The sequence below is a fragment of the Python bivittatus genome, unplaced genomic scaffold (assembly GCF_059951505.1).
Source record: "Python bivittatus isolate LINGU-HERP-01145 unplaced genomic scaffold, Pbiv_v1 ctg000480_np1212, whole genome shotgun sequence".
Taxonomy (NCBI): Eukaryota; Metazoa; Chordata; class Lepidosauria; order Squamata; family Pythonidae; genus Python; species Python bivittatus.
Genome location: NW_028277075.1, coordinates 76,031,122 through 76,059,004, shown reverse-complemented (window position 1 = coordinate 76,059,004; position 27,883 = coordinate 76,031,122). Strand labels below are relative to the sequence as shown.

Genomic DNA, 27,883 nt, shown 5'->3' with positions numbered 1-27,883 from the left:
TAACCACTGCCAGGTTGGAAATCCAGGGTCATGATGTGAAAGTAGTATTTTCCTTTATTTTGAATAAACATTTCCTTGGTTTACTTTTGGGGAATTGCAGTTTCAATATGTGTTACCCCTGAGGAAGTTTGAATTGGGGACAAAACCTGCAGGACACTTAGAATGGCTAGAAGCATTTTTACATAACTGGGAACAGCCTCTCCATATCTGGTGCCCTCCAGATGTGTGTCTGGCTGGGAATGATAGGAATGACAGTAGAGTTAGAAGGCACCGCATAGAGAACCCTGGCTTGAAGTACCTTGGCCGATGATGAGGTATTAGAACAGCAGAGATTTCTTGAGGGTAACTGTCTGGCTTGGCTTCCCAGTTTACCTGCAGTTCAACTTTTCCCCACCAAGCCAAGGTCCCCTCAGTTTGCCTTCCCGAAGTTGTGGATGCAGTAGCTTATGCTCAGGGCCCAGTTCTGGAGAGAAAAGACGATCCAGGCCTTGTGCCTAGATAGCTAAGGAAAAGAAAGTGGGCTGTTGTGCCACCGCTATCTCCACCGGATGCGAGCAAGGAAAAATCCCAGGGGATTGTTTGCAGATCCTGGACAGAGCTAAAGCTTTTTCTCTGTCCCAGAGTTCCACATGTCTCCTGGTTGTTTCCTTTTCCTCTCTTTTTTTGATCTGCAATTGACTGGCTTTTAGGTCCCCTTCTGGGCGCCAGTCTTTGGGATAAGGACCTCAGGTATGGCCTAATCCAGTTGCCACTGCGGAAAAGGGGCTCTCCAGATGGAAAACTTGCAGCCTCGAGGATGAACAGTCTCTTCCCCCTTCCAGTTTTGGTGCGGATCTCTCGGCTTGACTGGCAACATGAACTTCTTTTCCTCGAGCTAGGTGAATGGGGAGGGCGCCAAGAAGGGACTGAATCCCACTGACAACGGAGTGCCTTAACAGTAGAAGCTTCCTGCTGGCTGAAGTATGACCCTTAAGAACACACATCTCCAGCGCATTGAAACCTTGGCCCTACATGCAGACTCAGATTTCACTGGTCTCTTCTGCCACCTTCCTCGCCATCTCTTCAGCAGAGACCAAGGGCAACTGGTTACTCTTAGGCTTCAGGCTCTGATGCTGATGGGCTACAAAAAGGGTGGCCTTGCTGCTCCCGCTGGAAAGAAACTTCCTCCCAAACGGCTCATCATTTCCCTTCCCTGAAACTTTTCAGGTGCCTTGGACAGGCGCCCCTTGGATGGCTCCTGGTTGCACACAGCTGGCGATCCCAAGGTGGAGAAGTTTGGTCCTTGCGGGCCTCCTCGAGAGACTCTCCTGGGATTATGATAGGGCAAAGAAGCAAAGACAGGCAGATTGGGAAAAGGGGCACCTCCCATAAGCTTCCCTTCCCCTCATTAAGAGGCTCAGGATTTAGTAAAGAGGAAGGAAGGACAGCATTTAATCTGGTAGAAACCTCCGGGATGAGGAGAGGAAGGTGCAGCTTGGCCATTTCTAGGAAAGGGAAGTGCCTTGCATTCTGCCTGGGCCGGGGCTTCTGCCGCAGGGAAAATAACTTTGCACATGCTCAGGGTCCATTCTCTTCCTTCCTGTGGCTGTACCCGCGTTCCCGAGCTGAATTCTGGCACCGAAACAGGTCCAGGGCTAAAGGCTCGACTCCCACGAAGCCCTCTGGCTCCTCCGGGACTGCGCTCCCGGGCCGTGTGTTGACTTTGCCCGCTGGCAGCTGCGAGGGGAAGCCCGGCCCAGGCGGCATTGTTGTCTCAGCCGGTTAATCAGATCCTACGAGCCGCTGTGGAAATATCGGGCCTCTGGCCGAACAATAGGGCCCCAGGAGGTGGTGGTTAAACTTCAACCAGCTGAGCTTCCCCTCCCTGCCCGCCAGAGCCCAGAGAGCCGGCACGCGAGCGAGCCAGGGACACCCCAACCCACACACACGGGTGGGGCAGTTCGAGAGACAGGCCGGGGTTCGAGACCCAGGTAGCCTAGAGCGGTTGATCAACGCGGGGCATCGTTCCCCCCTCCCGCCCCCTGGCCTTTCCTGATTAGCCCAGGATTATGATCTAGGACTGGAGGGCGCGCTCTCCCAGCCTTCTCCGCAACCGACGGCGCCCGGGGACGGCTTCTGCAGCCCGATCCCATGCCAGTTTCTTTGGCTGCCCCGCCGACGTCCCTGGCACGAGGCAGCCTTCTCGGACGGCAGCCTCGCTGACCTCTTTTGGCACCTTCTCCCCGGAGCACGTGGAGTCGGGAGCCTGGCGGGAGGGGTGGGGGGAAGGGCGGCACTCCCGCGGCGGAGGCGCGCGTCCTCCTCCCCAATGACAGCAGGTGAGCGAGCCGCGGAGGTGGGTCGGGCGAGCGGGCTTCTGCCTCCCCCCCCCCCGCCCACCTCCCGGTCGGCGGGGCCCTGGCAGCGGCAGGCAGGTTCCGCGAGGAGGAGGAGGAGGAGGAGGAGGAGGAAAGGGAGGGAGAGAGGGCCGGCCACGGGCTGGGTGCGGTCCTGGCGGTCCCCGATCCGGATTTCTTCAATTTCCCCTCTCTGTCGCTCACTCGTGCTCTGCGCGCTGAGGCACAGTCAGAAAGAGCAGCAGCTCCGGCGGCAGCGCTGACCGCTAGAGCGCGGCGGCGACGATTTAACCGCGGCAGCCAAAACAAACGGAGTCCTCGCTATTTATTGGCGGCGGCCGGAGCGGGCCGGCTCAGAGCGGCCGACCAGCTCACCTGCCCCCGTCGCCGCATGGCCGCGGCCGCTGGTCCCCTCCCGGGGCAGCCCGGCCGCCGCCGCCGCCGCCGCTCCCGTTGGAGCGAGTCCCGCTGAGCTCCTGTGGGTCGTCAGAGCCATGAAGGCGGCGCGGCTGCTGCTCCTCCTCAGCGGCTGCGCGCTGCTCCTGTTGGCGCCGGAGGTGCGCGGCTGCGGGCCGGGTCGCGTAGTGGGCAGCCGCCGCCGCCCGCCCAGGAAGCTCATCCCCCTCGCCTACAAGCAGTTCAGCCCCAACGTGCCCGAGAAGACGCTGGGCGCTAGCGGCAGGTACGAGGGCAAGATCGCCCGCAACTCGGAGCGCTTCAAGGAGCTCACGCCCAACTACAACCCGGACATCATCTTCAAAGACGAGGAGAACACCGGCGCCGACCGTCTCATGACCCAGGTAGGCGCCGACCCCGTCCACCGTCCACCGTCCACCGTCCCCTTTCCACGCCTGTCGCCTCCTTGCCCAGAAATTAGCGGGAACCCCGGGCTGTGTGCAGATCCCGCGCAGGTGCGCTCTGCGCCGCTCTGCGCCTGCCAAGCGCATTTCGCGGGGACACCTGCTTGTTCCAGCCTGGCTCTGGGCACCTGCGTGGCGCCCCAAATCTAGTCCTGGTGGTTCTTGGGTCGTAAAGGAAGCAAAGGGCAGCTATGGGCGCAGTGATGTGGGAGCCTTGGAAAGCCTAGCGGGAATCCTCGGGATCGTTCCCAGGGAGAACCCTTTGCCTTTTCGGTTCCGCTCGCTCCCACCCCGAGATTCAGGATCTCTTTGTGGGGGGAAGTTTTAAAGGAGACAGCCGCTTCATGATAACTAACTATCCTCCCCTTTCCCGGCTTGTACCAAAGAGCGATTAGGTCGCCCTTTTTACGCGCGCCAAGACAATGGATGGTTAGGACGAATTCCGCGTGTGCGGGCTCCCGATCCTGCTGATATACCCCGGATCCAAGGCTATTATTTCACGGCTACGAAGGGATTAGTAGGATGGGAAGAATCGAAAATATTTGGAGATTCCTGCTCCTCTCTCTCTCTCTCTCTCTCTCTCTCATTCCAAAGAGAAGAACCACAATTTCTGTAGAGGAAAGAAATGTCTTTAGTGACACCAGTCCACATTCAAAAACTAGGAAATCTTTGCTCCTTGAGCTGCGATCCTAGACCCACCTGCCTGGAAAATTATCCTTTTCAATTTTATTACCTCTTTCTGTCTCCCAAAAGTGGGGGGGGGGGGCGCAGGACCCGGTATGATCTATATCAAGTCCTTTCTCTATTTTAGCCTATCTCAACCAGGCTGTCAAATAGAATAACCTGAAAAATAAAACCAAGCTATTCAGTGGAAGGGCTTGGATGAGGCTCCTTCATTCAGACCCCCATTTCCAAGCCCAGCAATTTCTTCAGACCAATGCTTCTTTGATGTCTTGGACTACAACTCCCATAATCTGCTAGGGGCTAATGGAGGTTTTAAAGCAATGCACTTGAGCAGGGAAGGCTCCTTATAGGGAAGGCTGACCCAGTGCCCCAGGCTCCAGCTGTCTGTATGGATACTGAGTAGAAACCTGGTGAAGCATCACTCTCTCTTATCTTGAGTAGGCAATGCTTTGGAACCATGCTTTTTATGCCTCTCTGTGGGATTTGCACATACACTATATGGCTTCACAGGGGAGCAGGAATGGCCATGTGCCTCCCAAACAACTTTTTGCCCTTCCCAGTTTTGCAGGCTCTTTCCCTAGCACCTAATTCAGGGTCAACAATGCCAATACTAGAAGACTTGAGAATTCTGGAAATTGTAATCATAACACAACTGAAAGGCAACAGTTGAGGACAGTTCATCTGAGTCATGTGAAGCTTCCATCTTCAGAGTCTCCATGTGTCTGTAACCCTACAGTTCAATTCAGTTCGTGTATCCAAAAATAATTGTGCTGTGTTCACAGGGTCTTAGCACTGTGTTTAGCACTCAGTTCTGATGTGGGGAAGTTCCCTAGTAATCAGACCAGTACCCACCATTGGACCTGAAGGGTATGATGGATGCAAAGTGGTACAGCCAGCCCCAGAAACAAGATTTCAGGGTAGGAAACTCTGTAAGTGGAAATCTAATTTGGGATGAAATACTTATTTTGAAGACAATATTTATCATAATTTAATTAAAACCACCACCACCACCACCATAGAGTTGTAAGAGGAGATTCTAATAGTGATATAGTTTAGTGATCCACTCTGTAAAAGGCAGGTGATATTATCTTCCAAGGAGAAATGATATTAAAAAGAATACTGGAAGTCTCTTAAACTGAATTGGTCTACAAATCCAATTTAAATCTTACAAATCAAATAATTGGAAATTTACTTATTTTTCCAGTTTTGAAGAAGTAAATTGCATTTGCACTTAGCATGAACTTTAGGCCTGAAAGGTGAGGTATAAATAGTTAGACAAATATAAGCAAAACCTGACTGGATCAGACCAAAGTCCATCTAGTCCGGCAACCTTTATAAGAATCTTCATAGCTGGAGATGATAGATGGACATCAGAACTTAGCCCCTATTGGATCGATGGAGTCCACTGGTAGCTACTGACTAGGACAGCAAAAACTCTCATCTTCATTGTTGAGGTTATTTGTAGCATGATTATCAAATGCTGGGGATGAATATTTCAGCATGTGGATAGTTCAGCATGTTCTGCTTCTGAACCTTACAAAAGTATCAGTTTGGGTTGGCCGTGTCAGACGGCAGAGGCTGGGCTGTAGGGACTACTGGCTTAATGCAGTGTGGTGCTTCCCAAGTGCTTCTAAAGTCATTACCATCCATTTACCTTGTGATAAACCAAAAAATACAGCTTGATGTCAGGTGATGTAGCAAGCAGCAGAGCCAAAGAGCAGCAACAATCCAGGTACTTTGGGCTAGGAATGCCTGGAGATATGAACATGGTGCTCTAAAACATCTCCAGCAGGCTCAGGAAAGCTAAATGGGGTGCACCGTTTAAGCACAAGTTAATGCCCTGTTCTGATAGTCCCCTGGCCAGTCGAACTTTGGTTAGGAAAAACAACTTTTCAGGCCAAAGATGGAGATTTGTCTGAAACTCTTGTAGCCTAATCCAAAGCCGTGTCTGTAAGAAGCCGGGGTTTTGCAAGGCACAGGTCAATGAGGCCTCTTCCCTGAATCAATTTTCCTTAAATTTTCACTGATGCCAATAGATTTTTCCCCATAAGCTTCACGCTAGGTGGGGGGAGGGGGAGGGCTTATACCAGGACCAGGAAAGGTTAATTATCCCCCCATTATGTGCTGCAAACTGCAGAAAGTCTGGTTTCCAAATCTGGCAATTTAAGCGGAGGCAGGAAAGGGTGAGGAAGAAACTTTCTATTAGTGTCAGTAGGTACATTTTCCTAAACTTATGCGAAATGGGGGGGGGGGAATTTCCAGGCATGAACAGATAGGGAGGGAAGAATTAACCTCTCTTCCCTGTGCCCCATGGATATCATCCTTCTCCAACATAAACAGTAAGTTTACAGAGAAAGCTTAAACTGTAATCAGTTCTTCTCTCCAAACTAGTAAGTATCAAGAAGGTGGCTGAGTTCCATTGATTAAAAGTGGTCCTAAATGGACAGTCTTGGTTGATGGTGGTGGGGACATAAAAGATTTCCATGTCTGGGTGGTTTGTGAGGACAGGGTCTCCACTGAAATCTCATTCTACTGTCCTACCAGGTTAAACAGCTGTATAGGAAGGTAAGACCAAAGCTACTCACATCCTGACTATTAACAGTTGGTAGTTTATCCTAGATAGATAAACTCCAGCACTTACAACTGGATTCAAAAGGCAGCCAGCAGCAACACCGAATATAATTTAATCTATTGAGTCACTTTGTGAGAGCTTTTTATCTGGACAAGGCAGTGGCAGTGGAGACATCTGATTCTGGAAAACAGTGTGAAAGCCAATAGAATGAATTGAATTTTCATTGAACTTTCATGGTCAAGGAAGTTCCTACCCATAGAATTGGAGGTGGGAGGGAGAATGGCAACCTCACATGAAAATATATCACCAGCACTGTGAAAACCAAACAGAAATTGGTGCTGGAATCCTGCTTTTCTTACTATTAGGCTACTTGAAGCATTTTCTCTGCAGTTCAGACAAAGTGTTTTTACATCTGATGCCCAAAAATAGATGCCCCACGTCCCTGGGTGCCATTTCTGTGAATGAAGACCACTACCGTGTTACAGAAAGTGGGTTATCCCTTTTTAAACTGGATGCAACCCACCCCAATGTGATATCTCCTGGGAGCCTGGCACTCCTGTAATTCCCCAGCCAGCATGGCCAGTGGAGGAATTTTAAATTTACATTCTAGATATGGAAAATGAAAAACAAATTGATGAAAGCCTCACCTTTGAAAATATCCCAAAACAAACATTGCCTACTGAAAGAGAGAGAAATGAAGGGAGGGTGAAAGGGAGGCTGGAGTGAGCAACCTTGGTTAGGTGAGTTGGTTTCAGTTATGAAGAGCCAGGATTCAATGTTCTTTTTTACTTTTTTAGAGCTGTGCATTCTTTTTATTTTATTTATGTATGAGTTTATATGCATAAGGTTCATGCTGCAAAAGGGGAGTGGATGGGAATAAAGCAATAAAATGAAATCTCCTCTCTTCCCTTTCCTGCTTTGCAAAGAGTGGGCTTCAGAGCAGGGGAGTGGGCTTGGAGCAGGGAGCACAAGGAGCCGTGCCGTCAGGGCAGGACTCAAGGAAAAGCATTCAGGGCTGCACTCAGCAGCAGCCTGAGTTGTGTCAGGAGCGGTGCTTCATATTCTGTAACAAGCAAAATACATTATACACACATTAATAACTCAAACGGAAGGTAGGGGGTAAAAGAAAAAATCTAAAGTATAAAATTACCTAACTGCATCGCTGAGTGCGCGCTATAGTTCATATCTGTGTGTGTGTGTGTGTGTGTGTGTGTGTGTGTGTAAATCAGATAGGTTTAAGATTAAACTGGGAAAAAGCTATTTTAAGAGTATGTGCTATAGTTACTCGCAGCACAGTTCTCTAGATCTACTCAAAAGTAAGGCCTACTGATTTCAAACAGACTACTTCCAGGGAAGTATGCATAGGACCACAGCCTTAATTAATCATTTATCAAGATTTTTCACCCTGTCCTTCAGTTAAATTCCTAGGGCAGTTTGCAGAGGAATAGTAAAACATTAAAAACATACTAAAAGCAGCAAAAGCCAGTGAGATTTATTTTAGGACCTTGCTATGCCCTTATCATGGGGCTAGGAAGAACCTGGAAGGGAGATAGGGATGACCTGGGTTCACTGAATGGGTGTACAGAACAAGCAAAATAGGATGTTTCTGTGGTCTGAAACCCAGAACCACTTCTCCCCCTCCCCTCAATGCAGGGCTGTTTCTGAACTAACGAGCTGAGTTTTTCTCTTCTCACCCCTCCCCCATGCCTCAGTTTCCCCCTTCTCCCTGCGGGCCAGGGTTGCTGGGAGTGTATTTGAGCAAGGTGAGTGCTGAGCAGCAGCGGGGCTGTGAAGATGTTGACATAAGCATGGCTGAGATGCTTACACAGGGGATGATTCCCTCTTGTAAATTCCACAAGTCTTGCCCCATTGGAGCAGGAAGCCAGGGTGGTGACAGCAGGGGGATGGGTGGTATGGGGCCGAAAGTTATGTAGGGCTCTCTGGTATAACCGGGGAAATGCCTGTGGGATCCAGGAATGCAGATAAGGCGCTCTGCGCCCTTGGTGGCTCGCCTCTTTGCTTGCCAGTCAGGACGATGGTCCAGGGGAGCCCCAGCGATGGAACTGGAGGCCTGCTGAGTCGCTAGACTCACCTGCCCTTGGGGCATCAGGGTTGCCACCTGACTGCAGTATGGAGTGCAGGATACAGCAAGTGAAATCAAGACCAGGTTGCTATGCTTTGAGCACGACAGGCAAAGTTGTTTGTTTATAACACAGCTTAAACTGCATACTCTGAGGGGTAAGCGGGGTGGAGGCATCTACCTTGCCCACCCCACTGCCCATGCAATCATGTCATGTCTCTGAATGGGGTTTGGGATTTCTCTAGCACCCTATTCCAGGGATAAACGTCCACTCAGCAAACCTTATTTCCACCCCCTTGTACAAGTGAAACCCTAAAGTGGCAGATGATGCTGGGAGCAGCTGTCCACACACATCCCCTCCCAACTGATGCAGCGTCTGGTGGTCCTGGGTAGAACGGGGTCTTTTTCAGTCTGCAAATGGGATTCATCCTCTGGATCTAGAGGTGGTAGTATTGTTCCCTTAGAATTATTTTCTGTGCTTGTGTTGTGCAATGTATGAAACACTGTACATCCTTGTGTGATGTGGTTGCTAGTGGGGTTATCTTTTGGCCAAACAACAAACACACTGAGGCTGCATATTGGTCTGGTGCTCTAACTACAGTAGCTCTCTCCTCTGGCTCTTTAGCATGCCAGAGAGAGACAGACAATGTGGCCGGCCTGCCAGATTCTGGGCTGGACTGAGATGGAGTTCAAAGGGACAGCTCCTGAGCAGTCAGGGTGGGGTTCCAGCTCCTGTTCAGCTCCTCCTTGGCTTTCCCCTGCTGATGGAGTTTCATCAAGTCCAAGGGTCTACCTATCCCTGGGCAACAGGGGTCCCACCCACCTGCTCTTATTGCTCCATCTTTTTCAAGAATTTCTGTCTCTGTTTGCTGGTGGTGCCTGAGCCCAGATAAGGCCTAGGTACGGTTGCCTCACCTCTTCCCCACCCTGCACGGCTTCCTTTGCTTGTTGGCTTCCCAAGCCCAGCCCCAGCATCCCTCTGTGTGGCCTGCAAGCACTAAAGCCCTGCCAGTTTTATTCATCTGTCTGTGGTCAGGGGTCTTTGCTTCCTCCCCTCCAGATTGGCAGGGGAAAGGCTTTGAGTCTGAGTGTCCAGAACACAGCCTGGTTCAGCTCCAGGCAGCACCTTCCTGCTCAAATAAAACAGTGGTTCTTCCAGATACCCTCCTTGGTCTGCTCACTAGACCACTCTTATATCCATCAGTGCTCCTACAGGGATGCAACCATTTGCTTTCTGAATCTAAGAGAGTGCAGATTTTAGCTAGGATTAGGGGTACTGGTGCCCTCTTTTGCAGGATTTTGTTTTCCTGGCAACACAGGGGTGTTCAGGATGGTGGACACCTGCCTGTCCATCTCAGCCTACTTGGAAAATCTCCACTGACGTGCCCGAGCAGCAGAAATTGACAGTGCTGCAGATTATACTTCATACGTATTTAGCACAGGCAATATGCACCTTGCTGCATAAAACAAAAACGAGTGCCATCCCTATTTTCATCTGCTGCCTGGCTTTTTCTTGCTCTGTTCTTGTATCATTTCCCATTTAACAACAACAACAACAACAACAAAATCCTGAAGTCTCTGCAAGGAGCGAAAAGTGCCGTGTGTGATTTTCCCCATCCCTTTTTATCTTCACGTGATTCCGTGAGGTTGCTTAGGCTGAGTGAGAATGCTCTCTGCTGTTATCCAGTGAATTCCATAGCTTGAACCCAGACCCTGCCAATCTCGTATCTGCAACATGCTAGTTCTCACCAAATGCATTTCGCAAAGTACATTGCAGATGTAGGGTGGGCAACCCAGGGGCCATATCTGTCCAGGGCCTTTTATTTAGCACCGTCTAGGGCAACCAGAGAGCACTGACATTTGACAACAAACTGATGAACTTTGGAGATGGAATTTCCTGCTGATATAAGGTTATTCCCTGATAGATTATTGCCAGTGCAAGATTTGACACAGTGGAAGAAATAAGGAATAACGACACTCCCACCCCACCCCTCCTCTTGCATCTGTTGCAGCTACCTTACTCCATCTAACAGCAGGGTTCCCCTGTCCTCAAGGCAAACACTGTGTGTGTGTGGGGGGGGGGGGTGCTGCTGTTCCTTTCTGTCATTTACTGTCATGTGTTGAGTGGTGAGGAAGGGCAAAAGTGTTTTGCATTTTTTCAAGCATTTGGCATCCTACAATAGAAAAATCCCTCTTGTTTTCTCTTCAAATGCAGGCAATACGCTGCTAACCTGGGGCAGAATGATGTGAGCTGTGGGGATCTGGAGCAGCTTAGTTAACTTGGCCTGAACTGACATTGAGGTGCTTCAGCAATTCCAGCAAATCCAATGTGCAGGATTTTTTCCTCTGTCTGTTCCTCCAACGTGGCTGGCCGTCCAGGGGGTTTCAGAGTCTCTGGGATCATACCCTGGGGTCAGAAGTTAGAGACTCTGCCTGATGGCCATTGGCTTTCCCTTTGCAGCTCTCCATTGACCTCTGCTGGCTGCAGCAGGAACTAACTAAGATACAAATTACAGTCGTTCTGAGCTGAGCATGTGATTTTCCAGGCAGAAAACTTTTCCCTCAAATCCATCTGGGTAACTCTCCTATGAAGTTCCACTCTGATCTGGAATAACAGCGTAAACTAGAGGGTTTTATATGTGGTGCTGCTGAGAGCAAAACAGCTGTGAACAGTGAATGTGTGCATGAGTGTAGTACCTGTTGTCTGTGGTGTTGGCTGCATGGTGTGTTGGCTTCTGTCAAAGAGATGGGCAGAAAGACTTTCAAGGGATTATGTAAAGGGTCTTGCTAAAGAGTTGTGCTGGTGGGTCTGGATTTAATATACCACTTGAGCTGGTTTCATAGAGCACTCTAAGCCAGACCCAAACACACACATTGTGACTTAACATCCTGTATGAATCTGGGCAGTATTCCAGGGAGGTGTGATCTTTAGCCCCTCTAGAGTTAAGGACCACCATCTCCACCCTTGCTTTGCAGGAAACCCATAAAGCCAGTGCAGGCAATTCCATCCAGCGGCCTTTTTGTTTCTACAGTGGGCCGAATTAAGACAGTAGTTTTGACACCTGTTATCTCAGGAGTGCCTTATAAGGGAGTGTGAGCCGGAAGATGGTTTAGGAACCTAACTTGGGAGCTTCAGTTCACCTGTCCTCCTGCTAGGCATTTAATGAGGATAAACATTTCTCTTTCGCGTGAGTTTTTCTTTCCTTCTATCTCACCTTATCTCTTGAGGCCCAGAATAAACAACCGAGTATGGTTGTAGAAACTGGAACAGCCCTTCGTGCCTCTCCTGCCCTGCTCTTCTGGGGACAAAGGCCAGCCCTGACAATATGACCTTTCCTCTGAATGTGGGGAGAATTCAGCTGCGGTTCGCTTCCCCCTTTCCTCAAGGCTGATGCAAAAGTGACCTCAGGAGTGGGAGGCCCAAGTCTTTTCCCCTTGCAGACAGTTTGGCCACTTTTCAAGGTCAGATGTGGGCGTCCTGCTGCCTTACTGTCCTTTGTGATCATGTTGGGATCTCCTTCCTACTCTCTTTTTTTTATACCTACACACAGGAGCTGCTTCCACATAGTGCTCTCTCAGTATTTGGGGAAATGTGAATACTACAGTAACGTATGAGTGTTTGATGACTTATTGGCATATCCTAGTGGGAGCTGAATGAGAGGCCCTGGTTAACCTGGATAAGGAATCCCAATTTTAAGACAAGTTGTTGCTCCATTCACAAGAAACATATTTCACAATCCTTCATTTGTTTCTAGTGAGATTCAGGAAATAGGACAAAGCAGAGGTTCTTTACTGTGTTTTGTTACCCACTTGGGGTGGGGTCACAAGACAATCTGAAGGCCATCACAAATATTTGGGGGCTTGCACAGAGATATCTCTGGCTGTTTGGGAGGTTTGACACAATGTTCTCAGCATCATGACAACATGACGCAAACTCTGCCTCTTTTTTTGTGAATTATGACATCACACATATCTACAAAAGGGGAGGAGCTTACATCACACTGGCACAACGCTCCTTTCATCATTTTGACAAAAGTGCTGGGACTTGCTGACGCCTCTTCATTTGTACATCCAAAGCCGTGTTGCCGCCAGAACTCACTCCCACTCTGCCTGGACAAGCCAGCCTTTAGCTGGTGTATGCGAAGCAGAGAGGAAATCCTGGCGCACGTTGTGATAGGACACTAGCTTTGCCTAAGCAAGCTTGATGGCTTCCACATGCAAAGCTTGACCACTGTCAGAACTCATCCTGCTTGGCCTGGCAAGCCAGCAACAAAATCAAGATTTTCTACGGCTGCTGCTATAAAGAGCAAATATTGATTTAAAATCAAGGAGGAGTGAGAAATGAGGCTATCTCAAACCTAAAAGCTGTATTTCAGGAAATGTGTAAAACTAAGCAAGTTCATCTTTTCCTTTAAAGTATGGTATTAAATTAGATTATCTTATTGTGTACTTCCAAGGAAAAGATTTTCGCTTATAAAGTTACTTGTTTTTATCATTGTTGTATTGAGGTATAGATTAAAATTTGATTATTAGAAGAATGGTATGATATAATAGTATAATTATTTCTTGCCCAGTCCTAACCCTAATGAAATAATTAATTCATTAGTTTCCATAGAAATGCATTTATCATTTTAGGGTACTGTAGTGTTTGAAAACCCTTGGGATGATGCAAAGAGGCGAGACAGTATATAAGGGAGGTTAAGGGTTTGTGGTCTGGGCAGGAATAAGGAAGCATGATATATAAGCTCTCTTATACAGGTTATATGTATACTTCTAATTCTTGATATCAGAATAGGATCCCTGAGATTCTGAAGTAATGATGCAGGCTGGTATGCAAAGTATACTCAACTTTGCAAAACAAAACAAAACGAAGAGAGACAGTGTCTTTAACAAACATTTGCCTGGGTATAACTGTGCATTACATTTTCAAAAGTGAACAGTGAACCACGCTTATTTGTACAGGACAGTGGCCTAAGCCCAGACTTTGTGGCACCCCAAGAAAAAAAAATCTGAACAACCACAACAACCTGGTAAAGAAAAAAACAATAAATACAATGCTGCCTTTAGTGGGGCTTCCGATCTGTCACAAAACTCTGCTGAGAAACAGACTGAGCTCTTAAAGAAATAGGAATGGTCCCCCCAACAAACCCAACCCCATTGCAGCTCTTAAAGCATATAGAAAGCCACTAAAGCATGTAGAAGAACCTGCAAGGAAAGTTGAGGCAAGTTGTGGGTAACGGGTCCTCCTGCAATCTGGTAGCCCCAGAATTTTGCTGAAGCAACAGCTATACTTTTCTGGAATTCTTTCAGCCTAAAACAGGAGTATGTAAAAATGGTCTACTGGAAGGTCACTCAGTGATTTGCAATAGATCAGGAAGAATTTTTGACTTCCAGGGATCATTCAGCAACGTCATCAAGTACATGTTCATGAAACAAAAACAAAGCCTTTGCTGCCATAACTGGCCTTGTAGTCACTTATCTTTTTGTTCAGGTGTCAGTCATCTGTGAAATAGAAATATCAAGTACCTTTGCCCAAGCCGTTATGTAACTCAGCAACTCTCAGACTGAGAGTTTTGTGCTACAGATATAGTTCCGTACAGTAGTACCTAAGATGAGTATTTCAGTTCACGTCTCCACTGTATGACTCATGGAGTGCAAAGAGTAACTGATCATTTAGCATTCCATTATTTTGCAAGTAAAATTTGGAGTGGGCTTCTAGATTCTAGTAAAAAACAAAGTAGATCCCACAAGCATGAACTTGTAAAGTCTTGGTCTAAAAATGCCTGTAAACACTTGGGGAAACTGTGGCCCTCCTGGGATGGTTAAGCTACAACTCTGATTATCCCTTACGACTAGCTAGGCTGATTGGGGCTATGGTGATTGTAGTCTAGCAGCACTTGATGGGTTGTAAGGTCCCCATAAGGCTAAAGGGGGAAAAAAGGAGCTGTGTTTTACAGTCCTTTCCTTCATTTCCTGTATGCTTTTTGGTAGAGTTTTCACCATTCCAATTTTATAAACAAGGAGGAAGGAAAGGAATGCAATCTAGGCTTGCTAACACCATTAGCTAAGATGGGTGTCCAACCTGAAGGTGACAGAGGTCTTGCCGTTTGCCCAGAAGACAGACTGTAAAATTCTGCAGTTGCTTTTTAAAATGTGGATTAAATCCAGTCAACATCTTTTCTATTGTCCCTTAGCAGTGGCCAGTGGGAAAGATTCTCTGAACTATATCTGGGCCCATTTGATGTGTCAGTTCTCATTGTTTCTTTCTTTACTATAGTTTTCCTGATGTTGGTTTTAGAATGGGGCTGGGAACACTCTTAACCTAATGGTCACAGGCTCCTGTGATCAGTTATGTTTAAACTGAAGCAACATCTTATAATGCTTTAGATATTGATATATGTACTTAAGTAACTGCAGCTTCTTTGCTCCATCTCCTTCTCCTTCCACTCAGTCTTGGCTGAAAGCACTGTTGGAACCAGTCCCTGCTACTTACTGGCTGTGCTGGGGAAAGGGGGGAGAGTTTGATACCAAGCCAATCACAGAACTTGAAACTCTTGGAACAAACAAAACAGTCTAACTTAGAACAAAACCAGGGGTTTTTTTCTGAGAATAAGACAACTTCTCAGAACACAGCTGCTGTTTCAGGCTTGATTCAGACAGGCTTTTGATCTTGAAATGTTTTAAATTTAGTGTTTTACACAGCCCTGTGAGAGGGCAGGATTAGAGAGGCTTGAGGAATTTTTGTGAATGGGACAAATAGGAACTTGGTTTTCACTAGCTTTTGCACTTCCCAAATATATTGGTGCATGAATTCTTAGCTCACCCCACCCCCACCCTCCCACCAAATACATTTTGAAGTTTATATGGGAATAATATAAAATATACGTAGAAATATGAATTTTGAGAAATATGTATTTACAAGATCCTTAAGGCCAGCATTGTTGAATTTGGAAGGAAGATTCCCTCATGAAGCTATTGAAGAGAAGTTAATCAGAAAATTCTGTTTTAACATCTATGGCTTGAACTGTAATTACACATTTTTAACAACACATATGTTAATTAGTTTTTTGTTAGAACCAGTACTGATTTGTTACTTGTCATAGTAATTATGTTGCAAGTGCATAATTATCACTGTGACATATTTTTTCCTCCTGACCTTGTCCTCTCTGTTATTCACTCCCACGAACAAAGCGTGTGTGCTCTGTGTCTGCTAATTTAGGATTACATATTAGGCATCTCATAAATATAATTCCAGGATGTAATTCCAAACATAAATATGCTAGTCTTCCAGGTGCAACAGGCCTCTTTGCTATGGCAAATTAATTCTGTCACTCTGTTCATTTGGAAGTACACATTTTGATAGAAAGTATTGATAAAATATTATTTAATGGTAAATTTTCAAGTAGATTAAAAGGAGTAGAAATGTGCTAATGGCTATAGACATGTGGATAGTACACAGATGACTAATCATGAGCCCTATAAAGTAGACTAGACTAAGAAACCAGTGCCATATGGATCTAAAACTACTTTTATTGCAACGGCCATAGTAACAGAATCTTGCAAGTCTGAATGTGCTTCCCCCTCCCTCCCTTTAACTTTGTGTGAACTTGGGAGGGGCCTGTTTGAGACATTTACTCATGTTACTTTCTTGACCTGGGTTCAGGCCCCTTTTATCTGACTGTTGCCTTGGGAGTGGCTCTTCCTCCTGCCCTTCAAGGCCATTCCCTCTTCCCTCTACACAAATGGAGAATTACCCCATAGCAAGTGGCTGCACCTAACTGTCCTTGGCTGATCTGGAAAAAAATAAGAGGGGTGGGAGTTGGACTTGATTATTACTTGAATGGGAGGGTACTGGGAAATCCCAGGGCTGTGAGCTACATCAGGAAGGTAAAAGAAAAGCAGCATCCTGGAAGAAGGCAATGGCACTTCTGTATGCTCCCCCAAAACCTATATGGACCTATTTGTGTGGTTTACCAGAAGTTGACTCAAATGGAAGAAGTCTTTACCTTATTTTAAACTAGTTCAGTCACTCTAAGCTGCATAGAGTTTTAGAAATGAATCTCTAGGACTTCAAATAGTCTTTACTATTCTTCTGTCTTGAAATGTTAGATAGCATAAATCATGTTGTGATTCAATGTTCTGCAATATAACTTTCTCAAGATACTCCCACCCAGAAATGGTGATTCTTCCACTGCTAACTGAAAGAAGTCATCAACTTCTGCTTGGGGGAGGAGGCAAGTGGCAAAATGTTCATAACACCATCAGCCAAAAGCTGAATTACATATGCACATCAGATGTCAAGTTGCAAGTACAAAGGGTGGAGTTTGTGTCATGACCTCATCTTGTGTATGTCGTCATTCTGATGCGGTCTTGGGCTATTGCCTATGAAGGGAGGGGTCCATTTTGACAGTAAGATAACTGGATTTGCAGTAGGTACTTGCAGCTAGAACACTTAACACAGTTGCCATCTGGGTGAAATGAAGATGTCAGCATTTTAGGTTATATTAAAGTCAGTAAAGGGTAGTTTAACTTATTTATGAATTACAAACTAATTCCATGTGAATAAGGTCTAGTTTAGATATGGGATAGAATGAGATGGAGGCACTCTGCAAGCTGATAGAAGAGACTGTACTATTTTCAGTTGTGAATGAGAATGTCACATTCTGACTGCTGTATCATTTTAGATTGTGGACAAGGAATCATATTTTTTTCTTATTGCTCCATTATGTTTTTTTTTTAATTATTGGAAGTGAAAACTGAAAAAAAATGGAATGCACCTTTTTCTTCCTGATATTCAAGGAGTTTGGATTTTAAAAGCAAGCATTCCTAAAGAGAACTCTCCTTAGTGATTGGAAGTGGTAGAGTCCACTTCGCTTCCTTAGGGTTTTGCATATGCACTGACCAGGATGTGACACTGGGTCTCAGATGGAGACAGAGGACTTTGGACTGTGACTATGGAGTGATGCTTCTTCCAGATTGTGATATCTGTGCTGCTGCTAATCTCTTCCTCTTCTGCTGTTCTTCCCCTGCAGCGCTGTAAGGACCGCCTAAACTCCCTAGCAATTTCAGTAATGAACCAGTGGCCAGGGGTAAAGCTTCGTGTAACAGAAGGCTGGGATGAAGATGGACACCACTCAGAGGAGTCCCTGCACTATGAAGGTCGTGCTGTTGACATCACCACCTCTGACCGGGACCGCAACAAGTACGGGATGCTGGCACGCCTGGCTGTGGAGGCTGGTTTTGATTGGGTCTACTATGAGTCCAAGGCTCACATTCACTGTTCTGTTAAATCAGGTGAGGCACTATTTTGAGATGAGGTTAAAAGACAATAGTGGAGATAGTGGGGCCTGTGAGAATGGGGGAGACACAAAGATAAGAAAGGTAGAAGAAATTGATGAGTGTGTAGAGTTACAGACTGAAGGAATGGATGGTGCCTTACCACATTTTTTCCCTTTTTGCTTTTGTTCCTGCATCAGCAGCATCAGTGTCATCCTACACATCTGCTGTGTAGTTTCCAAGGACTCTGTCCTCATAGCTGATGGCATTGAGGCTGCTGATGGAACTGATGGGGAGGAATTCCTTGATTCTGGACCAAGGACTTTTTCTTTCCCAGAGCAATGTGGCAGGTGAGGTGGGGTAATTAACGAGAAATGCCACCCCATTTCTGTTTATGGAAAGACAACATTGGATGTAAGTCATTGTTTCATATGAGGGTTTAGACAATCTTTGTTTGGCATGGCTCCCTCCTCCACTGGGCCAGAGTAAGAACACCTATTTTCAGGTACATGTGCTAATGCTGCAGGAAAGGTTGTTTTACAGAAGGTACCTCTCTTATCTCACCTACACTCCACCAACCAGCTAGTATTTTTTGTGTGATATAAGATTATCACCAGAAGTATAGATCCTGTCCAGCAGAAGTCATCCTTGAACCATGGCCCAATCCTAGGGCCTATATTGTCTGTTGGGATTACATGCTGTGGGGTTCCCCCTGATGGCCAGAGTACCACGCTTTGACTGTGGCCTCTTGTTCCTATCCTTTGACCATTAGCATGACCTGCGGGTGTCCCGGCCCTTTCCAGACCCACAGGCTCTCTCGCTGATGGGAACGAAGTGCCTTTGCCCAGACTTGACCTTACAGTGCTTGGCCCAGCAGCCGAATCTCCATCAGTTGACTGCAGCATATCCGGAGTGAACGGCGCTGGAGAAAGAGACTGGCCCAGCCAGAGTGGAGCACAGCCCCTCCCTTTGGTATTAGGATGGACAATACTGCTTTGTAGACCACTGGATGGAGCTTTGCCAGCCAAGTGACAAGAGACTTTGTCTAACAGCTTTTGCCCCCTTGGACTTTGGGTATCCAAAGCCTTGATATCAGCAAAACTGCAGTGGATATATTCATAACTGAATTATTGCACTGGGTACCATGGCCTGTCTGCTGCCAAGCTGGGATCCTGGACTGCCAGGAGATCACTGCCAGGTGATCTCCCCAGATCATACATTTAAGATACTTCCTCTAAGCTCTGTTGGGAAGAATAGGAAAGCAGTCTTGTTTTATCTTATTAATGCCGCTCACACTGTTGGGATACCCTGCCTGCTTTTGGATGCTCACATTTCTAAATGGATGTTCAAACATTACAAATTATCCAAAGAGAGAAAAATTGTCGTGATAGTGGACAACTGAAGGAACACAGTCTTGCAGGGGGAAAGAGCTGGGCACTGAAGAGAGAGAATCCAGGTTCTGCTGGTAGTGGGAGGTGGCACTTGAGAACAGGCAGTCCTGAAAGAGGTGTTCATCCAGGATTTCAGGCAGATGAAGGTTAGAAGACATAGCATGCAGTACAGATAGGATGCCTTAGCCCTGAGCTGTTTAGGAGGGAATGGTATAGAAATTATAATGATAACAAATGGGTTGAGTGGCAACTGGATTTTGTGTTTAATCAGATAACTTTTATGTGACTGGTAATGGTGTGTATCCTGGATATGTGGCCTGATACAACTGCTAAACATCTGCATCAGTTCTGTGATCTGGCCTATTTGTCTCTCCATCTCTTCTCTTGCTTGGATTCTGTAAATATTTGTGCAATATTTAAAAGCAAAACTGAACAATGTAACTATTTTAATATTCTTTCCAGCACCAACATGTGCTTGGTTCTGGTTACCAAACATGTTTCTATAGTACAATGAATTTCTAGAACAAGCTTGGAAAATTTTCATTTAGAAGAGTTATTGCCAATTTTAGCTTAAATCAATCTACTTTCAAATGAAAATCAATGTGTTACAGGCAGAAATATATATTTGATTTCTCATTCATGGGTTACTGTTATGAATAGCATTCATCAACTGCTAGTATGCAGCTTTCTGTAATGTCTCACATGGAAACCATTGGAAGAGGATTCCCTAATTACACAACTGTATACCCTTCTCATTTGCCCATAGATGGAACAGACACAATCAAGTAATTGCAGAAGGATCCCTTTCCTGTAACATCTATGTGCAGAATGAGATACACCGAGCCTTGAGGTTTAAAGATGGCTGACTGGTCTTGGCACATAGGAAATACAATCACGTTTAAGCTTGAACAACAAAGTTATGCAGAAAAATTACGATCAAATGATACCTGCTCCGTGTTGTCCTTTTAGGGATCCTTTTGTGACCATCATATCTTTCTGTGCAATGATACAAGCAGGGGAAGTCAAGGCATAATCTCTCTGACCTCTTCCCTGGGAATGAAGAGGTGCTTGCAGAAAAAGAGAAATACCCTAGAATATTTCATGTAATGAGGAAGCTCCCCTTTTACTCCAGGTTTTGAAGAGCTATGTCTGGAATGCAATTATTGCCAGCTAGGAAACACAGACCATTGCTTGCTATCCAGTTTGCTATGCTCTTATTCTCCCTCCTATGGCATAAGAGACCCTTAAGGGACAAAGGCAAGTAAAGATGTATTTTCATTGTCCAAGGTATCTGGAGAACAATAAGTTTATCCACCTTTTGAATAGAGGATGGGTTTCCTTATCTTCTCATTGGGTTCTGTGGGCCAGATAAGTGGTTCTTACTTACATTACTCTTCCCCCCACCCCACTTTTTTCCCAGAAAAAAAAAATTAGCAGTTTGGGTATACCTGCACAATGATCAGTTTGGAGAGGTGATGGAGGGCACATGCAGAGGAGATCTGGACTCAGAATTTCAGTGATGTACCTTGTCATGCAAGTTGTACTTGCTGAAATTCTCTTTTCCTCACAGCTGTTAAGAGAGGAGTTTATTCCATTTTGAACCTGCTCTTTCCATAAGAACTTTTTTTCCCAGGAAACTAAGTGGGAGGAGTAAGAATAAAGGCATAGTTGCCTTCTAGTACTATGATCAAAGGATATGTTGTAAAATTCTTTGGGAAGTTTGGAAGCAATTTATCTATTTTGTTTTCTTTAAAAGCAATTAATATAGATTAGTACTATATCCCCTAGCAGCATAGAAGTTAGGGTGGCTGAATGGGATTGCACTCCTACCTCTTTGTGCAAAAAGAAGACCTTCCCTCTTTTGCACAACTATTAACTGATTCTCCTTCATACTGGGCCATCCAGATGAAACTTTGGATGTGTTAGTTATTCCAGATTGAGGAAGAAAGCCAATCTTCATGTGTTGCTTCCAAACAGGGTAATTGAATAACCACTGAGAATGGCCTTCCCCTCAACCCAGAACAGCAAGGCGTTCGTTCGTTCGTTCATTCATTCATTCATTCATTCATTCATTCATTCATTCATTTTATATGAGAGTCAGGAGACTCTGAGAACTCACATGGTTCCTCCCACCCCACTGCATCTCCCATGAATCTTTATGCCTGCCTTTGAGTTCCCCTCTTTCTAGTAACCAGACTGCACTCTTTCTCTCTTTTTGTTCAGAGCATTCAGCAGCAGCAAAGACGGGAGGCTGTTTTCCAGCCCGGGCCCTGGCAACTCTAGAAAGTGGGACCAAGATTCCATTGTGGGCCCTGAGGCCCGGGCAGCGGGTCCAAGCCATGGATGTGCAAGGCCACCTCGTATACAGTGAGTTCCTGGCATTTCTGGATAAGGCACTCTCAGCACGAACTGCTTTCCACGTCATTGAGACACAGGACCCGACCCGCCGCTTGGCCCTCACAGCAGCACACCTCCTTTTTGTGGGGGAGAATGCAACTGCACCCATGAAGGCTATTTTTGCCAGCCTGGTCCAGCCAGGCCAATACGTGCTGGTAACCGAGGGGGGTCAGCTGCAGCCAGCCAGGGTAGCGGCCGTCTCCTTGCAGGTGGATGTTGGCACCTATGCTCCCCTCACCAGCCACGGGACTCTAGTGGTGGATGAAGTGGTGGCCTCTTGTTTTGCTCTGGTGCAGGACCACCACTTGGCCCAGTTGGCTTTCTGGCCCCTGCGACTGTATCACTACTGGGCAGGGCGTGAGTGGACCCAGCCAGAAGGTGTGCACTGGTACTCTGTCCTGCTTTACCGTCTGGGCCAAATGTTCCTAGCTTCAGATAGCTTCCACCAGTTGGCCACAATGCAGTTTGAGAGCTGAGTTAATGCTTTCCATTGCCGCTGAAATGGGGGGAAACCCAGTTGCCTCCAGTGGCTCTTGGGAGGGACTGCTTGGCAGCCGGAACCCTGATTGTGGGGGGAAGGTGGGACTGCTGGCTTCCCATCACCTACACCAAGGGTGGAAGGAAGGCTTTGATTTTTGTTTCCAAGGGGCCTTCTTTGTGCTTTTGGCTACAGAAGGAAGTGCCGAGTAACAGGGCCATATGCTGCTATTTTGGTTCAAGAGCCTCTGATGCAAAAAGGAGAGTGAGCCAGATGGAGGTCCTGAAACCTAGGATGAATGAATGAGGTGGCTGGAAAATTCTGCAACTCTATGTGCAGATGGAGGAAGTACTGTGTGAGTGTATCTGCAAGGAGGTTCCAGGGAGAGGCTGAGGGTGGTGTTGTGAGACTTTTCCTCCAAAAAGCCTCCTTTTAGGAACTGTACCCTTCCTGGCACTGCTCCTTTGTGGCCAAAGTAGCTATATAGGAGACACTCCTAGGATTCTTGCCCTTGTCAGAACGAGGACAGAAATGCTTATTTCCAGCTGAAAGTCTATCTGAATCTGGGAGCAATAAGCACAGGAATGAAGAAGGGCACATCAATTATGGTAAGGGAATGGGCAACAGAGAGGGAAGGTTTATAGGAAATCATGTCATCTTCTCTGGATCAGTAGATCACTGGCCCACAGTGATGGAACCCCTCTGTTTGTCTTCTGCATTCACTAATGCAAATTAAAGAATCACTCCATCTATAAACATGCACTGAAAGAAGGAAGAGTACAGGGTGGCATGGGGGAGTAAAAAGTACCCATTATCAGCCTGCTTTAAGTAGCCAACCCTAGCTGGATTCACAAAGGGTGGTTATTGTAATAATATTATTTAACCATTTCACCCATGTCAACTGGTCTTTAAAAATTGCCAAGAGGAACACAATTAGAAAACAGAACTGGGAATTCTCTGCTTGTGGAAGGACACATTGAGAGTTGGGGAGGAGAAATGGATTGTTTGCTTTTCCAAAGTCTTTCGTTGCTTTCTGAAGGTACAGGAGGGCAGATGTTTTCTGGGAGCCTAACTTTCTGTTCTTTTGGCATCCCAATGATGGGTACAGGGCAGAGGATCTGATATTTGTGCTTATGTAAGAACAAGGTCATTTGCAGAGAAGAATTGCTTTTTCACTCTGCCAATCCTTTCTTCTTTGCATTGGCTTGATAAATATGAATCTTTCTTTGCCAAGGCAATGTGGAATGCCACCTCTATGACAATTTTATGTATTACGAATCAATCATGCTTCTACAGAGTATGCCTGAGATGAACTCAATTCTATCTGACAATCATTTACAAAACTATTGTTCTATATGCACATATGCATCTGAAAAAACTAGTGAAGTGCTATGTTTACATGCAGAAAAATAAAACTGGTTGCTCATCCTATCTAATGCAACTCACTATTAAAAGGCTTTCAGCTATACTGGAAATCTTCTATCCTGGAAAAGCATTAGTTTCTCAATCTCTCTCTCTCTCTCTTTCTCTGGGTCAAAAATATCTAATGGGTTTTTGGTTCACTAATAATTGTTTTTTTGAGGAGTGGTAAGTTTTCAAGTATACCCAGCATTTCCCACATGTAAGTGAAATTTGTGTTGGAATTGCCACATGTAAAAACCAGGTCCCAGATCCCCCAATTTAAGCCTCTCTTGAGGATATTATGCTGCGGTGACATCTTTACACCAGCAATTGGCCTTCCTCCACCTTTGATTCTGACAACTAACATTTTGCTTCTGTGTAGCTATCAGGGCAGCCCATTAACTAGCCACCAAGAATGTGTTTGTTCCTGCCCACAGGGGAACTCCTCAGGCCTCTCCACCACCATCCCCAAATCTGACCCCCATGAGTGGTAGTAGATGAAAAGGCCTCTCTCTCTCTCTCTCTTTTTTTTTTCCCCACAGTGCATTTATTTATTTCCCTGCCCTTTGCAGAATGCTCAGAATTCCCTGGTTAGTAAAACTTTCTGCTAATGGAGACCAAAGGGGGTTGGGGGGATTGGCTGGGGTAATTGTTTCTAATAAAAGTATTTAAGAATTATTTCAGAAAAGCAGTTTTTTATGTGATCTTGGGCAGGGTATGAGGGAAGCATAAACATTTGTCTCTTCACTGGATGTAAATTTCCCAAATGGATGAGAAGTCCAATAAATCTCTTGACCCTCACTGGATGTCTTGTGAATGTCTGTGACTAAATAGACAGCTTGACAAATATACGTATCCAACACAAAAGATAGGATCCAACTATGCAGTGGGATTGAAATACAGGGGGAAGAAATAAAACCATGTCTTAAACCAATTCATGCAGTAATGAAATTGTGGCACCTACTTCTGATTTGCTGCCTCTAGGATCCTGTAGGACCTTTACCTAAGATTGCAGAGGTTGTGTGTATATATGTATATCTACACATCAAAGGGCTGAGTAGCCTGTTAACTCCACTCCTTTCTGGAAGGAAAGATTGTAACAACTACCTGGGGAATATATACTAATGTAGCATGTGCTGGGAGAAATGCTCCATGGCTTGGTTAAGAGGGCATGTTAAGAACCAATACAACACATCACATTAAGCCATAGTTTGAACCATGGTTCATGGAATAAACCGCAATGGTTAGAGTCAAATATGCTAAATCATAAATTGCGGTTTACAAACCAGAATGGATGGGTTTGCACAAAAAGTAATTAGTGGTTTAGCATAATGTAGTAACCTGCTTTTAGGGTATTTCTAGGCGAGACTTTTATTGTATAATTGATGGAATTTTGCTGTGGGATGGGGTGGGGGAGGGGGAGAGCAAATATTTAAAATCTGTAGCACAGCTGTGATTTCATATGGCTTCTTTCTGTTATTCTCTCTTTGCCACAAGAAATCCATTAGGGAAAAAAATGACCAAATAGCTATACAATCTGTTTTGATTGGTATATCAGGAGCCTTCACTCTGGAAACATCCTTAACTGGATTAGGTTCTCTTGGTGAGTTTAATATCCTCAGAAATTGGGAATCAGCCATTAGTTGGGTTGATACATTGCATTAAACCAAAACCAAATCACATTTTGGCTCAGTAGTCCCTGTATGTCTTTTTGTTCCATTATCTCTTCATCCATAATAGTATCTAGAAGAGCCTAAAATCCTGCTAAGTCATCTTGATCAATGTTAACTTTATAGCTTTAGTATGAAACCCCCATCCCTTTTTGTTGTCATTACAGTAACATTCAGCCTGATGAAGAGCTTTGGGAATCTTAAAGGATTGCCCTTTATTTTGTGACTTTTTGGTTGACCCTAATAAAAAAATTGCCTTTGCTTGAATTTCTGCAAATTTCTTTATGACCCTATTCAGCTGCCTTGTTTTTTTACACAATCCTGTTTTTGTATCCACCCAAGCTTACCTTCTTGTGATCTCATATGGACTTAAAATATCTCCCATTCAGCAGATGAAAAAGAGTCTACTTTAGCAAGGAAACAGCAGATTTGTTTCCAGAGCTATATGTGTGTGCCCATGGGGGTGATGGGAACTGTAATCATCTAACACATCTGGAGGGCCAGGTGAAGGCTGGCAGCATTGTTGTTGTTAGGCTGCAGTTCCTGGCATTGCCATAGCAGGAAGTCCAGTGTTGGAAATCCAAGGATACCACCTGGTGGCTGAGAAAAGAAACTGTCCGGAGGGGACTCCTGGGGTGCATTTGCATTGATCTTATCCAACATTGCCAATTTATTCCAACAGCTACTTGTTCGGAAAAGTGTTTCAGCCTTATACTACGACACCATCATCTTAGGGGAAAGTATATGCCAGTGTTTCCAAATGACATACTTGACTGCTGGGGTAAACCGTGGGGTTTCGTTTGTTTGCTTTGCAAGAATGGTGGCTACGGAATCTCATGCATTTGCAGCTTGGCCAAAGTCCATAGACATGTTAGTGAAGTGAGTTGCGAGTTGAACAAGATCTATTCCTTCTGATAATATTTAAATGCGGAATCAATATGATCTGTAGTGAGTATCTTGTTTATTCCCTGCCAATGCAACATATATGTACAAGGGTTCCTTAAAGGGAAGAGACAAGTAATTAATTTCTCTGATGTATGGATTATTTAGATAAATAGGACTATTGGGAATGGAGACAGGGAGTGACCTCATCATAAAAAGCTTCGGTATTCCAAATCCATAATGTAACAGTTAGCACAAGTTACAGGCTGGTTAATATGACTTATCTAATTGTGTGGCAATCTAGGAAGCTGCCTTATGCCAAGTCCAGCTACCTGGGCAAAGATTTTTGTCATTACTTGCTAAAGGAATAAGGTATTTCACTGATTCTGGGATGTTCTACAAGCTCTGTTTTTGTAGTGTTCCTGATTTTCCTCATAATGAATCCTCTCTTCCCTACCTAAGAGAAATAAAGCCCAGTAAAGAGAAATCTCCTTTGTCAATAGCTGGAAACAGTAAAATAGACAATCTTGTCAAATCTTTGGTACACCATATACATGGTTCATAGCCAGTATTTTGCATCTGGTCCGGTGAATGATCGTGCAGGACAAGTTTATAGTTTTCACTTAAAATCTCCATTTCTGAACGTATAGGAAAAATACTTTACCACACCCATAAATATATAGACTTTCACTCATTAGAAAGCAATAGAACCTTACAGTGATTTATCTGCAGCAGTGATCAGGAATTACAAGCTCAGCACTTTTCCTTTTCACTGTAGAGAGCAGAAAGCAATCACAATTTGTCTCTTTTGTGGGAAGAAGAGATTTCTCCATTTCTAGAGACAGGGAAAAGATAAAGAGCAACTTGGAGGCTAAAGCCTGGGAAGAGGTTAGGTATATTTGGCCTGGAGAAGAAATGATTATGATAGCTATCTTCAGATATTTGAAAGGCTTCAAAGAAATGATGAGCAAATTAATTTTCTGCTCTTCCAAAAGATAGGAATTGGACCAATGGGTTCACATTAAAATGAAGCTTTTCTACCAAATCATAGGGGAAAAGAGTATCTTTGAAAGTGGTATTCTTTCCTTCATCAACTTTTTCCAATAGAGATGCTGACTGCTACCTCTTAGAGATGCAGTAAGGATCAGTTTTGCGTTAGCAAAAGATGAAATGGACTACATTTATGATCACCTCCAAACTCTATAGTTTTACAAAAATTTAAGATATTACTGTAGGTCTTGACTATTATTGTCATATAAGCCTAAGAAAGAGGTAGCCCAGCTTAAAACAGTTGGCAGTTGCTTCCCCACACTCCCTTAACTTTATATTTTTATTAATATTTTCATTGTCTTTTTGATTTTTTGAAACACATTTGAAAGTTCCAATTTCATTCAATACTTTGCTCAAAATATTAAATTTTGGTAAATTGAGATTTTCCAGAAACATTGCTCACTTGTGAACTAGTATACGGTATACTTCTGGTTAGCTTCATTGATGACTGATGGCTTAAGAAATCTTTTATTGACAGAATATGTTATAAATTATTTTAATACACAGATGTTTTTAAAAATCCTTAAGTTTTACACTGAATAAGTGATTAACCAAGGAGACTAATAGGCAACAAGAAGGAACTTAGTGCAGTGATGGATCGGGGGGAAAAACAGTTTCATTAGAGGGTATTATAAGAATGTCTAGATTGAATTGGTGTATATAAATGAACAGCAAAACTCTTCTAAATACAGAAGCCAAAATATTGCCTCTACTTTCTGGCAGGGTCTGCCAATTAATTTCCTTATCCTGGAAATATTCCATAAAAGGTCGGTAGAGGGTGCTACATATCAGCAGATACTTCCAAG

General features: G+C 45.0%; 1 protein-coding gene across 1 annotated transcript; it reads left to right on the top strand.

Annotated features, from left to right (window-relative positions):
* The first annotated feature begins 1,923 nt into the window (after window positions 1–1,923).
* IHH (Indian hedgehog signaling molecule) lies at window positions 1,924–24,009 on the top strand. Its single transcript, XM_007419822.4, has 3 exons — window positions 1,924–3,136; window positions 17,565–17,826; window positions 21,423–24,009. The coding sequence occupies exons 1-3, from the start codon at window positions 2,831–2,833 to the stop codon at window positions 22,070–22,072; spliced, it is 1,218 nt and encodes a 405-aa protein (XP_007419884.2). The 5' UTR covers window positions 1,924–2,830; the 3' UTR covers window positions 22,073–24,009.
* The last annotated feature ends 3,874 nt before the right edge of the window (window positions 24,010–27,883 follow it).

Coding starts and splice junctions, on each gene's coding strand:
- IHH (XM_007419822.4), top strand. CDS start 2,831: ATGAAGGCGGCGCGGCTGCTGCTCCTCCTCAGCGGCTGCGCGCTGCTC. Junction 3,137..17,564: donor CCGACCGTCTCATGACCCAG/GTAGGCGCCGAC, acceptor CTTCCCCTGCAG/CGCTGTAAGGACCGCCTAAA. Junction 17,827..21,422: donor TCACTGTTCTGTTAAATCAG/GTGAGGCACTAT, acceptor CTTTTTGTTCAG/AGCATTCAGCAGCAGCAAAG.